At 46.6% G+C, this 13369-nt stretch overlaps 1 protein-coding gene across 1 annotated transcript in view; it reads right to left on the bottom strand.

The window, feature by feature from the left end:
• CKS1B (CDC28 protein kinase regulatory subunit 1B) overlaps positions 1-13369 on the bottom strand; it is a 49520-nt gene that overhangs the window by 22507 nt on the left and 13644 nt on the right. The window contains exon 2 of the mRNA XM_069218385.1: positions 9835-9962. Coding sequence (XP_069074486.1) covers positions 9835-9962 — 128 coding nt within the window. The remainder of the gene's footprint in view (positions 1-9834; positions 9963-13369) is intronic.

The following is a 13369-nucleotide window of genomic DNA, read 5'->3' as shown; positions in this document are numbered from 1 at the left end:
AAAGAGGGTACTTTTCTACATCCTCACATTGTCTACCAGTGTCTTACGTTCAAATTGCCACATCTCTGCCCAATTTACAAACTGCCAAACTACACACTGCCTTTCAGTACCAAATGATAATTAGGACCAGTTCCTTTTTAGGTTGGGCATAGCAGCGCGCAAACGCTCCTCTTCTCGATATGTTCTAATCTATTCTGTGGGCTTTAACCACGCCCATTACTTTCTTTTTTTCATTCCTGGGCCAGACTTTCAAAAATCCCTTGATGCCACTGGTAAATGCTTTACATTTGTCCCGCCTTGAGGCTGCTTTGTTCCCGCCTTGGAGAGTGACCCTGTTACATGGATTATTGCATGATCGTCCATGCATCTAAGTGTGGCGCACAAATTTTTTCTTTTGCCTCACCACTTCGCGCTCATGGCGGTATGTTGTTTCTTCCTCTTCCTTGTTTTCGGGCATCTTGCTGTTCCTTTGCGATGACTGCAGGGTTGTTGTTTTTTTGCAGTTTTATATAGCATGAAGTCGACAAAAAAGTATTGGAATGCTTCACATGAGCACCGGTTACATTACACTAGAAAACTTTCATTTTTGATAGCAAGGGGAGATTAAGTGATTTGCCCAGAAGAACGAGTTACTTACCTTTGGTAACGACTTTTCTGGTGGATACATTAGCTACCTGTGGATTCCTCACCTATTGAATACCCCCATTGCGCCAGCACTCGACGGAAATCATCTTCCTAGCTTCTGCACGTCGACTAGGACGTCACAGTTGCCCACGCGACGACGCCTGATGTCATACAGGCAACAAGAGGTCCTCGTCGACGTCAGTACCAACATTTTTTACGTGCCTGAGAATAGGCCATTGAGATGAAAGAACAATAGAAATATTTAATGATATTCCAAACAAACACATCATTCTGAGAATTCAGTCTTTTAAAAAATTTTTTTACAAAATGTATAATTATATGAACTATATATATATATATATATATATATATATATATATATATATATATATATATATATATATATATAAAAATAAATATGAACATATGTACAGAATATATACAAGTCCTCAAAACCAAGAGGAGCACACTCAAGAATTACTTGGTTAGACCAGACAGGCAACGGGGAGGCGGGTGGGACCGTGAGGAGTCCACAGGTAGCTAATGTATCCACCAGAAAAGTCGTTACCGAAGGTAAGTAACTCGTTCTTCTGATGGATACAACTACCTGTGGATTCCTCACCTATTGAATAGAGTCCCAAAGCAGTACCGCACTCGGTGGAGGGTGCCTGAATGGTCAAACCAAGAAATCCTGCAGCACCGACCGTGCAAAATGGCCATCCCTTCTGACCTCAGAGTCCAAGCAGTAATGCTTCGCAAAAGTATGAAGGGATGACCAAGTTGCGGCCTTGCAGATGTCAACCACAGGAACACCCCTAGCCAAGGCCGAAGAGGGTGACTTAGCTCTGGTGGAATGAGCTCTTATACCATCAGGGGGTTCCTTCTTTGTTAAAGAGTAACACATTTTAATGCCAATAACAACCCACCTGGAGAGTGTTCTCTTGTGGACTGCCTTTTCTCTCCTCTTTCCCACATATCCGATGAAAAGCTGATCCTCCAGCCTGAAATCCTTTGTTCTGTCTATATAAAAGCTTAGCGCCCTCTTTGGGTCCAAACAGTGGAGTCTCTCTTCTTCCTTTGAAGGATGAGGCGGAGGATAAAACGTGGATAGAGTAATTGTCTGGGCCAAATGAAAGGGTGAAACAACCTTCGGAAGGAAAGCAGCCTTCGGAAGGAAAGCAGCCTTGGTCCTCAACACCACCTTATCCCCATAAAAAGATGTATAAGGGGGTTTTACAGATAGAGCCTGCAACTCACTCACTCTCCTTGCAGAGGTAATTGCAACCAGGAAAACCGTTTTAAGAACTAATAATCTCATGGGGCAAGAATGCATAGGCTCAAAAGGGGACCCCATTAGGAAAGTTAAAACCAAGGTCAAATCCCATTGAGGCATAACAAAAGGAGATGGAGGGAATTTATTCATAAGGTCCTTCAAGAATCTAAGCACTATTGGAGATTTAAACAAAGAAGGCTGGTCTGGAAGACAAATAAATGCTGACAAGGCAGACAAGTAACCCTTAACAGTAGCTACTGCACAACCCCTCTGTGCTAAAGACAAAGCAAAAGATAAGACATCTGACAAATGAGCACGTAAGGGATCAATCTGCCGCTCTCCACACCAAACCACAAATTTAGACCACCTATTAGCGTAGATAGATTTAGTGGAGTGTCGCCTGGCTGCTAAGATAACATCCACTACATCAGGCGGGAGAGAAAAGGAACTCAGGTTTCCCCGTTCAATCTCCAGGCATGAAGGTGCAGGCTCTGGAGGTGGGGGTGTAAAACCTGCCCCTGCGACTACGAGAGATCTGCCCTGAGAGGGAGACGGAGCGGAGGGCACAGTGAGAGTTGGAGAAGGTCCGAGTACCACACTCTCCTTGGCCAATCCGGAGCTATTAAGATGACTTGGGCCTGGTCTTGGCGAATTTTCCTCAACACTCGAGGAATCAAGGGTATGGGAGGTAACGCGTAAAGCAACTGGTCGCACCAGGTTAATTGAAATGCGTCCCCCAAAGCTCCTTGTACCGGATACTGGAGGCTGCAGAATAACGGGCAGTGCGAGTTCTCCCGGGTGGGAAACAGATCTATCCGAGGAAACCCCCACATCTGGAAGATTAGCCGGACTTGATCTGGATGGAGACGCCACTTGTGATCAGCTGAGAAATGGCGACAGACTGTCCGCACGTACGTTCAAGACTCCGGCCAGATGATTTGCTACCAAGCAAATCTTATGGTCCTTTGCCCAGGACCATATCCGAAGAGCTTCTCTGCAGAGAAGGTACGACCCCACCCCTCCCTGTTTGTTTATATACCACATCGCGGTAGTGTTGTCCGTCAGGACCTGAAGCAACTGACCGCGAAGGGATGGGAGGAAGGCCTTGAGAGCCAGACGTACAGCCCGTAACTCCAACAGATTGATATGAAACACCTGTTCCACTGGAGACCAAAGCCCCTTGATCTCCAGGTCCCCCAGATAAGCTCCCCACCCTAGAGTGGAAGCATCCGTTATTACTGTGGCCACAAGCAGAGCTTGCGGAAACTGCCTTCCTCGGGAAAGATTGCCATCTGCAATCCACCATTTCAAATCCATGGCAGCATCTCTGGAGATTCTCACCGAGCCTTCGAGAGCCCCTTTGTGTTGAAACCACTGCCTTCGGAGGCACCACTGAAGAGCCCTCACGTGCCAGCGAGCATGCGTGACCAACAGTATGCAAGAAGCAAACAGACCGAGCAGACGTAGGACCTTGAGGACTGGAATGACAGCTCCACTTTGAAACATTGGAACCAACGCCTGAATGTCCTGAACCCGCTGAGGCAAGGCTCGATTCAATGTTGTATCCAGTACTACACCTATGAACAGGAGGCGCTGAGAGGGCTCTAGGTGAGATTTGGGCACGTTCACCGAAAAGCCCAGGTCGAACAACAACTGGGTTGTCGACTGCAGGTGATGCAACACGAGCTCCGGAGACCTGGCTTTGATTAACCAGTCGTCTAGATAAGGAAATACTGCTATCCCCTTCCTTCGGAGCTCTGCCACAACCACCGACATCACCTTCGTGAAGACTCGAGGTGCTGAAGTAAGACCAAACGGGAGGACCGCAAACTGATAGTGCTGCGACCCCACCACAAAACAGAGATACTTCCTGTGCGACTTGAGTATCGGGATATGAAAGTAAGCATCCTGCAAGTCGACAGACACCATCCAATCTCCATTGTTCAGCGCCAAAAGCACCTGAGCTAGGGTCAGCATCTTGAACTTTTCCTGTTTGAGGAACCAATTCAAGATCCTTAGGTCCAGGATTGGTCTCAACCGACCATCCTTCTTGGGAATCAGGAAGTACCTTGAATAACAACCTTGACCCCTTTCCTGCTCTGGGACCAACTCCACCGCGCCCTTTGAAAGGAGGACTTGAACCTCCTGTTTTAACAGGAGGTGCTCTTCTGAACAATAAGATGGGCGGGGCGGAAACTCCCGAAAGGGAAGGGTATAGCTGTTTCTCACAATGCTGGTAACCCAGGAGTCTGAAGTTATGACCTCCCACTTGTGGAGAAAATTCAGTAACCTCCCCCCTACAGGAGTGGAGTGAGTGGGCATTGGTGGAAGCCTAAGACTGCTTCCCCTGCTGCACCCCTCCAGAGGGGGAGGAAGAGGCAGAGTTCTGCTGAGTGGCTCCCCTGGTACGGACCCTACCCCTCCCTCTGAAAGATCTATAGGAGAGAGCAGAGGTAGGTTGCTGGAATTTCCCTCGAAAGGAGGAGGAGGAGGAACCACGACCAAATCCTCGAAACCTCCTAAAAAAATCTGGAGGAAGTAGAAGAAGTGGCTTGCAAGCCCAGCGACTTGGCCGTGGCCCTGCTCTCTTTGAACCTTTCTAAGGCCGAATCCGCCCTGGCACCAAAGAGCTTGTCCCCATCAAAAGGAAGGTCCAGTAGGGTCGACTGCACATCCGAGGAAAATCCTGAGTTACGAAGCCAAGCCTGCCTCCTCGTAACTACAGCAGTGCCCATTGCCCTAGCAACCAAGTCAGTTGTATCCAACCCAGATTGGATAACCTGAGTTGCAGCTGCCTGAGCGTCCGATACCAGGCTTAATAGTCCCTGAGGAACCTCCATATGCGTTGATGCAATCTCATCTATCAGGGCATAAATGTACCTTCCTAAAATACATGTAGCATTGGTGGACTTCAATGCCATGCTACATGAAGAGAACACCTTTTTGGATGCCATGTCCATCTTCTTGGAGTCTCTATCCGAGGGCACAGCTGGAAAAGACCCAGGAGCAGACCTTGCCGAGCAGGAAGCCTGGACCACCAAGCTTTCAGGTGTTGGATGCCTGGTAAGAAAACCTGGGTCAGCCGGTGCAACCCGATACCTCCTGGCCACAGATCTATTGACAGCTGAAGACGACACTGGCTTCTTCCAGACTTCCATTATAGGGTCCAGCAGCGCTTCATTGAATGGCAAAAGTAGTTCAGCCGATGTAGAGGCAGGGTGCAACACCTCTGTCAACAAATTCTGCGCTTAGCTTCAGTCGCCGGCAAAGGGAGGTCCAGGAAACCAGCTGCCTTCCTGATAACAGAATGAAAAGTGGGCGCCTCTTCTGTGTACTCCCCAGGAGATGACAAGTCCCATTCAGGGGAGGTATCTAGGCCACTAGCAGTGTCCAGTCCATGGAGACCCTCACAAGAGTCCTCAATCTCTCCTTCCTCCAGGTTTTGTCTCTGGTACTCCTGCTCTTCAAGGAGGCGGAGAGCAAGCTTCCTCGAGTGCAGCCTCTCCTCTATTCTCGGCGTCGACATGGCGTCAGCGGACATCGAAGAACGACGCCGATCCTCTGATCCGTCCGACGCCGGGTCTACAGGCGCCATAGGCCTCTTCAGCGCCGAACGAGGAACCGAATGGAGTGATGACTGCCTCAGAGTCGTAGGAGGTCTAGACGGAGTCACTGGCTGAAACATCGAAGCCGCCGGAGCCGAAGCTGACGGAGCCGAAGTCTCAGGAGCCACCGGAGCCGATACTGGCGCCGAGCCCACTTTCCCCAGGGGGAGAAAGGGCATAAAGGGTGCTGGTCGAAGCGGAGCCGGAGCACCCATGTTGAAGGCCAAAGGGTGCAAAGGACCAGCCGGTCCACCACCTGGAGCCATCTGTTGGAAGATGGAAAACATCGCATTTAAAAATGCGGTACTATCAGCTCCAGGGGCAGGGAAAGCCAGGTACTGGGGTGCCTGGTTCGAAGGCGACACCAATGCCGTTCTCGACGTCTGCAAAGATGGAGAAAAACATCTGAGGCTGCGGAACCTCAAACACTGAAGGTGGTTGGCCCGATGACACGGGCGAAGTCGGTGAAGCTGGAGAAGGCAACAGCGTCGACGGCTGGGGAGTGACAGTGGGACTGACTTCCCAAGTCTTCCGACGTCGAGTTGATGGTGACCTCGACCGAGACCTCTCCCTACTCGACCGGCGCCGTGATTCTCGACGAAGCCGGGAGTCCCAATGACGCCGATGAGACTTCGATGACGTTTCTTTTCCTTCTTTTTCGACTTAGACAGAAAAAGCTTGGCCTCGCGCTTTTTCAGGGCCTTAGGATTCATATGTTGACAAGAATCGCACTTGTCAACATCATGATCGGAACTAAGACACCACAAGCAGTCAGAATGTGGGTCCGTTACCGACATTTTTCCCCCACACTCATGGCAGGGCTTGAATCCTGACTTTCTTTGCGACATTGTAATCTCAAAGAAAAAAATATATCCAAAAAACACACTGTAACCATCGAACAGCAACAGTAGCTCCCTCGAAGATAACAGTTACGAATGGCACGGAAAAAAGGGAACCGATGTCGGCGAGGACCTCTTATTGCCTGTATGACGTCAGACGGTGTTGCGTGGGCAACTGTGATGTCCTTGTCGATGTGCAGAAGCTAGGAAGAAGATTTCCGTCGAGTGCTGGCGCAATGGGGGTATTCAATAGGTGAGGAATACACAGGTAGTTGTATCAATCAGAATCGCAAGATGTTAAGCTGGTGCTGAGACTCGAACTGTGTTCCCCAGCTGTAATGTTGGCAGCTCTGGCCCTTACGCCACATCCTCTCCCCTAGGGCTTTTTGTTTGGTGCATGTTGGGGGCAGTCTGGGAAGAACTTTTCTTTTTTAAATATATATATAACGCTTGGTAATACAGGTTCTGCCATTTCATAGCGCTGCAAAGAAGGTACCATTGTTATCAAAAATCACTATAATTCATTTGCATCGACCTTCGCAGAGATGAAAAAGGTATATCAGAATTGCAATCTGTTACATTCTCCTTCTGTCGAGACCTCTGCAGTGGGCGCATTAACCAAGTGAGAGGAGTAGAGCTTAACACTAGGCGACAGCACGTGCTCTTTAAAATCTCTGGAGGGTCACCAACCAAGCACATGGGCTACTTCTAGGCAAGAAGATGGCAAAAGGTGTTGTCTCCAACATGGTGGAAAAGGAGTTGTGACTCCCTCCAGACCCAAGCACTTTACAGCCTCAAGCTTAATAGGGAAAAAAAACATCTAGCCTTTGTATGTAGATTGGGCCTCTTCAAATAGAGCTCAATTAGTAGGCAGCCACTTCCCTAACCCTGTAGCGCAAAGAACTGAAGGGTGCCACAGTGAGAGGAGCAGCGTTTCATAGGGCACAAAAGTAGATCAAACTATCACTCCCTCCTCTCAGAATTCACTGGTGTCATGGCTTTGACATTAACCTCACTGCTGTCTTGCAGTTGTCACTTCTAGAAGCGCTCTCTACAACAGCACTCCAATAGCACTGCTTCCTATTTTAAGAGACCCCACCTCGAATACCCCCTCCCACCCCCCAGTCACAGGTGCAGAGCTTCCCCATCACCCTCTGCACTCTTGTGTGTAATGATCCACGCATGGTATGTCACAGTCAGGTAATGTTTAACCTGCTCTCCTCTTCCAACCCCAGGCTTCATGTATCCACTCCACTAAGTTCCCATGCATTTTTTAATGTAAACTCTATGCATTATTTCTAATAGCAAGTACATGAAAAATCAATGTCAAGAAAATATCAAGTGTCTCTTTTCTACTCTTGCTTCTACTGGTGTTCCTCTCCGCACTTCACCACGCCTCCTCGTGTCTATAGGAATATACAGGTGTTTGTTATTATGGATACACACCCAAGGACTACATCTCAAAGTCAATCCTGGACAGTAACAGTAAAGACGCAATGGGCAGATGTTTTAAACAGGAGAACTGTTTCACAAACTGTGGCCACCAGGAACAGCCCACTGCTTGTACTTATGTAACCCAAATGCATCATTGTGACTGAAGTCTTTTTTTTTTTGTATAAGACAACAAACAGGTAGGATCCATGCCAGGCTTGCAGGGTAAACAATGTGCAAATAAGTTCCATATAAATTATTTTTACATAATTTATCTTGTGTCTTTATCAAGAAACTGACAAGGTCCTGGACCTACCCTGGATTCCCAAGAAAAATATATATATTGGAATCCTTTTCATAGTCTGAAAAAATGCCAATGAACCATCCCTGCAGGAGCCTCACTTGGCACCACTAGTCTAGGTGAAAAAACAGTATCATCCAAACCCAGGTTTCCTGCTCTACTCTGAGGGTTCCAGATGGCAAGGCCAAGACTTCAAATTTTGAGTAGCTACCCCAACAGAAATAATTCCAACTTCAAAACCATCAGCCAGTGCACAAATATATGCACAGAAAAGGCACCTTCAAGGCCCAGGAGATTCAGGTACACATATCTGTTCTACAGAGTCCAGCCAAGAGCTGAGGGCTGTCACAAGACTATTAACCAAAGGCAGTGCTTTAAACGAATACAGAGTACCAGCCCTTCTGTATTTCCATTTTTAACACTGACCCAAGGTCACAGATGTCACACCTCTGGAAACTATCCTGTCGACTGATCTACCACTGAAGCTCGGTTTCACCAATCTGCATACATTTGAAGCCTCCAGTTCAGTTAAGCTGCCTCTTCTGTTAATTTCTTTGTGTACAGTCAATTTTTTCAAGAGTTAGGCTGGTATTGCTAATGTAGAGGAATAATTCCTTTAACATTTGAACACAGAAATATATGGCTGCCCCCTTTTCTTTGTTCCCAACTCTTTAGACCCCTCTCATTCTCTGGGTTAAATGCCACAAAGGTACCTCTTTGTAGCCCGTTTGGTGCTATAAAGGTTTAGGTAAACACTCTAGGAAGGGTTGGTTCTCTAGGGTATCACAGCCAGTCTGTAGGAACGAGGCAAAAATACTCCCAAGATGGTGGCCTTGTTGTGTCCTCTCCTTCAGCGACATGCCTGGGACCGTTGCTGTGGCACCGGGCATACATCCACTACACTCCAAACCAAAAAACACTTGGGTAAATGTCATTTACAACACCACTAGCTCTAACTCTCACAACTGCAAGACCTATTGCATTGCAAACGCTTGTTCTCATAATGCTCAAGCATGCAGACTACTCATACCTCTTTGTCAGCTCCTGCATTCAGACTAGAGAATTACTTCTGCTCCTACTTACCACTCAGAGCAGCAGTAAGGGATAAGACTAATTAGCATCACAGAGACATGCCAGAGACTTGCTAAATCATTATGCTAGTGCAGAAGAGACTTTTGTAGACTGCATATAGGAATTATATAACTTAATAAGTGCCTTATTAACCATTATCTGCACAACTTACATACAAACTTTACCACTTGCTTACTAGGTGATGGATTAGCCAGGCCAGTGTCTTATTGAAATTGGAAGATGCACTAGAACTTCATTTTCCATTGACCTGACTCAAAACCGGTTTGGGTTGATTCTGCTCCGGTTCAGGTAGGACCTGGCTTGGCAGTTACAGCCAGGTTGTCCTATTAGAACAGGGTCACGACTATGACCAACCTGAGTTGGCATGGTGTACAAAATAACCATGGATTGGGACGCGGCTCAGAATAACTACCAGTTACTGAGATTACTTCAAACATGCCACCCATCACTTTTTTGTATACTCCAGTGCCACGTCGTAAGTACAACGGTTATGTGTAGATGTGGTTACCAGGCTCACTGGAACCAAGCTACATCTGAGCAGTCTAGCACCTTTCATTATTTCTTAAGGAGTAATCTGCAGCAAGAAATATCATTAAATAATTTTGATGTTTTTCATCCTCAATCACAAATTTAACTCGAACAGCAAAAAAGAAGCACCACAAGACTTACCTGGCTCGTGGATCATATAGTGAACCCAACCCTGACTCTGCTGAACTCCAAGGTTCCGCCATTCCGTCTCCGTCATCAAGTGCGTTTTGGGAACAAGCTTTGCAATGTCCTTGGGCAACATCACATGTCTGTGAAAGAAACAAGGCACACTGTTACAAACCCCAACTGCATGGTCCATCTTTCCCTTGAATAGACATGTTGATCATATTTATCTTGCATAAGCAGGCTAGAAGTAATTCATCGAAACTGTCTATTCAAGAATAAAAGGACTTTTAAAGAGTCCATTAAAAGTAGCAGCTCTCATCTCTAAAACCCATTCCAACCTAGGCAGAGAGCAATTTTACTTGCAACAGACAAATCTACTCAAACCATGCTTCAAATACCAAACTACAACACTTCGAATAACATCCAAACCATTTGCTAAGTGGGCAAAGTAGAAGAGTTGTTATCCAGAATAGACAACAGGAAGAGTTCCTGCAACCAAAACTACTCTCAATGCAGCTCTACAAAACTCCCAGAGAAACTCACTGACATGCTGCGAAAAACACACAGAATATGCTTGAGCCAGAGGTAGCATGAACACTTTAAAAGTAGATTTAAAAGTTCTCTACAGGCTTCCAAGACGCGCAAGATCAAGTTCAAGGTTCTATGCCCCGCTCACCAAATCATTGGTAAACCACACACTGTATTATTTAGTAACATCAATTCATATATTGCTCTTTTAGTCCACACTAATACTAATAAGACTTAAGAGGATGGGAGCCAATTGAAGTTCATAGGCTGCATAATAACTCCCCTAGACTGCTTAATCATCTTACACTCCTATCTGCAATGGGTCTTGCCCACCATGAAGCACTGTACCACCTCATAAACCAGCCATGACAGACTGAACAGCTATGGAATAAATGAAGACGTATGCAACACACTGCTAGCCAATTGGAGGACTAATGTAGTCCCAACTAGCTAAATACTGCAACTGCTCCTTTATGTCTTACAATGATAGTCAGATAGAAGATGATAGTTACAAAGGCCATTGCAGTAGGTCTCCTCAACAGTTCTCTTTCCAACCACACCACTTAGGTATCAGAAAAATTATAAACAGATTATCCCAGACTGCACAACCCAGTGCAGTAAACAATTATGTATGCTATGACCATAGGAAATACAATAAAGGCACCAGCTGAGGTGCTCAAAGCTGCCAACTAAATTAAAACCATGAAGTATCTGCATCTCTCATATACCTCTTGATCCACCACACCAAGCGCTGTATTCCATAATACAATAACTGTGCTTCGGTGGTTATCATGCAAGCCATGGAAACACTTCCCATATGGGAACAAAGACAAACATTCTACTTGGCATAGCATGCTGCCAATGTGGACAAGCCCTAAAGAGGCCCACTAAGTGATAGTGAGTGCATATAATTTTACTCATACCAAACCTTATCTTACTTTGATCTCCTAATTAACACTTTCTAGATCATTCCTACTTCTATCCCTCCATTATTCTATTCAATCCAACTAGCAGACCCCCATGTCCACTGCTTAAATTAACTCATATGTCCCTATACTAATCCACCGCTAATCCTTGATGGAGACATACCCCCTTTTACAAATCCCCTATAATACCCAGTCAGGTCCAGAATAGCACTGACCCGAGTCTGGGCAGTTGGAGCAACCCAATCCATAATGGTTTGAATTTTACTCTGTAGGGGTTGAGCCTGGCCTCCACCTACCAGGTGGCCCAAGTAAGCCACTTTGCTCTGCCCTATCTGGCATTTGGTAGCCTTGATAGTGAAGCCTGCCTTTTTTTAGGCCTCAAGTACACTCCAGAGGTGGACCAGGTGATCGTGCCAGGTGGAGCTAAAGACAGCAATATCATTTAGATATGCTGCACCAACTTCTTCCAGGCCTGCCAGAACTTGACTCACCAACCTCTGGAATGTGACAGATGCATTTTTCAAACCATGTGGCAGGTGCGTTCACAGTGAAGTGATAATGTCCACCAGGAGTGGAAAATGCAGTTTTTGGCTTAGCAGCATCAGTTAATTTGATCTGCCTCTGCCATAATCCACTTTACCCACCGTGCGATAGAAGGGGAAAACACTGGTTTAAATGATTTCTTGAAGGAAATTAACAGTTTTGTCTCTCCCGGTGGTCGGCATTCCCCCGTCATCTCTTCATAAGCCTTAAGGCATCTGACCACACAACTTACGTGAACTCTCAAAAGCCAGGTAAGTTACTGACCTGGTATTGCATTTGGTCCTCCTAGATATAGTAAAGGTGACCCCTTACGGTGAAAACACTCTAGCAGAACTATCTAGCGCTCACATCGGATACCCTTTTACAGGATATGAGACATCGTAGCATAGTTAAGTTTGCTGATAACTCCTTCCCGAGAGGTATTGGTTATCCTGCCATGAAGACAAGAAACATAACACTATATTAACATCCTAGATACCAAAGTATTAAGGTTCCGGGGGTCTAGACATCCTGGTGCCCTTGAGTAATTTGCAAACCCAAGGCTGCTCTCCCACCGGTGTTATCAAAAGGAGGACAACCCGCCAAAATTGCAGACGTAAAGATTAGTGTGCAATATGATAAACCAGAGTCAGCCAATTCTGCCAAAAAATGTAAGTTATCTGTAACTTGGACCCCCATGGGATCCAATGGTCTTTCCACACACCAACAAACCAAACTGTTCCATGTTGACCTATTTCTTTTACAAGTCCCAGGGGCCAAAGCCCCTTACAAAAGTCTACTGTCTTCCCATCCACACTTGAAATTCTCCACGCCATGAGTTGGAGATAGCCCTGAAGAACTAGAGGGTGTGGTTGACCCTGTGGGTCCAGAAGTACCCGTGGGAAATCGGGATCAGAAGCAGAAGCCGAAGAGTTCCAGCAGTTGCAAGAACCACACCTGTAATCTCCACAGGGGGGTTATCTTGAGCTGTCATTCTTGTTATCAGAATGAAAGGCGGTGGGGGGGGGGGAGCAGGGCCATAAGCTTGCTGCATCCCTCATTCCTGTAAGAACATATCCTCTGCTGCCGCCCTGGATATGTATGCCAACTGAAGTAATTCGGTAGTTGTGCGTTCAGTCTGGATGCAAAGAGATCCACCGAACACAGAGCACAAGGATCCATGAGGGCCATAAAGACCCTCCTGTCCAATTGCCAGTCACTGTTTTCCAAACGTCTGGAGTTCCAGTCTAGGGAATTCTGAGTTCCCGGAAGATATTCCGCGGTCACAGATTTGGTGCTGGAAACAGTAAATGACAGAAATCCTTCACAAGTTCCACCAATGACCTTGAGCAAGTGCCAACCAGCCGCTTTATGTACTGGACTGCGGACACATTGTCCATCCTCAAGAGAATACAACAAGAGACTCTGTCCTGTGTCAGTGACTTGATCGCGAAAGATGCCAGAAGTTCCAAGCAGTTGATATTCAGATTAAGTTCCTGTTGAGTCCATCGGACCCCCCGCCCCCACCATCTAAATCTCTCTGCATCTGGCCCCCCCAGCCCTGACGGCTGCCA

This window comes from Pleurodeles waltl, chromosome 12 (assembly GCF_031143425.1).
Source record: "Pleurodeles waltl isolate 20211129_DDA chromosome 12, aPleWal1.hap1.20221129, whole genome shotgun sequence".
In the NCBI taxonomy this organism is placed as follows: Eukaryota; Metazoa; Chordata; class Amphibia; order Caudata; family Salamandridae; genus Pleurodeles; species Pleurodeles waltl.
The sequence above is the reverse complement of the archived record's forward strand: the minus strand, read 5'-3'. Positions and strand labels throughout refer to the sequence as shown.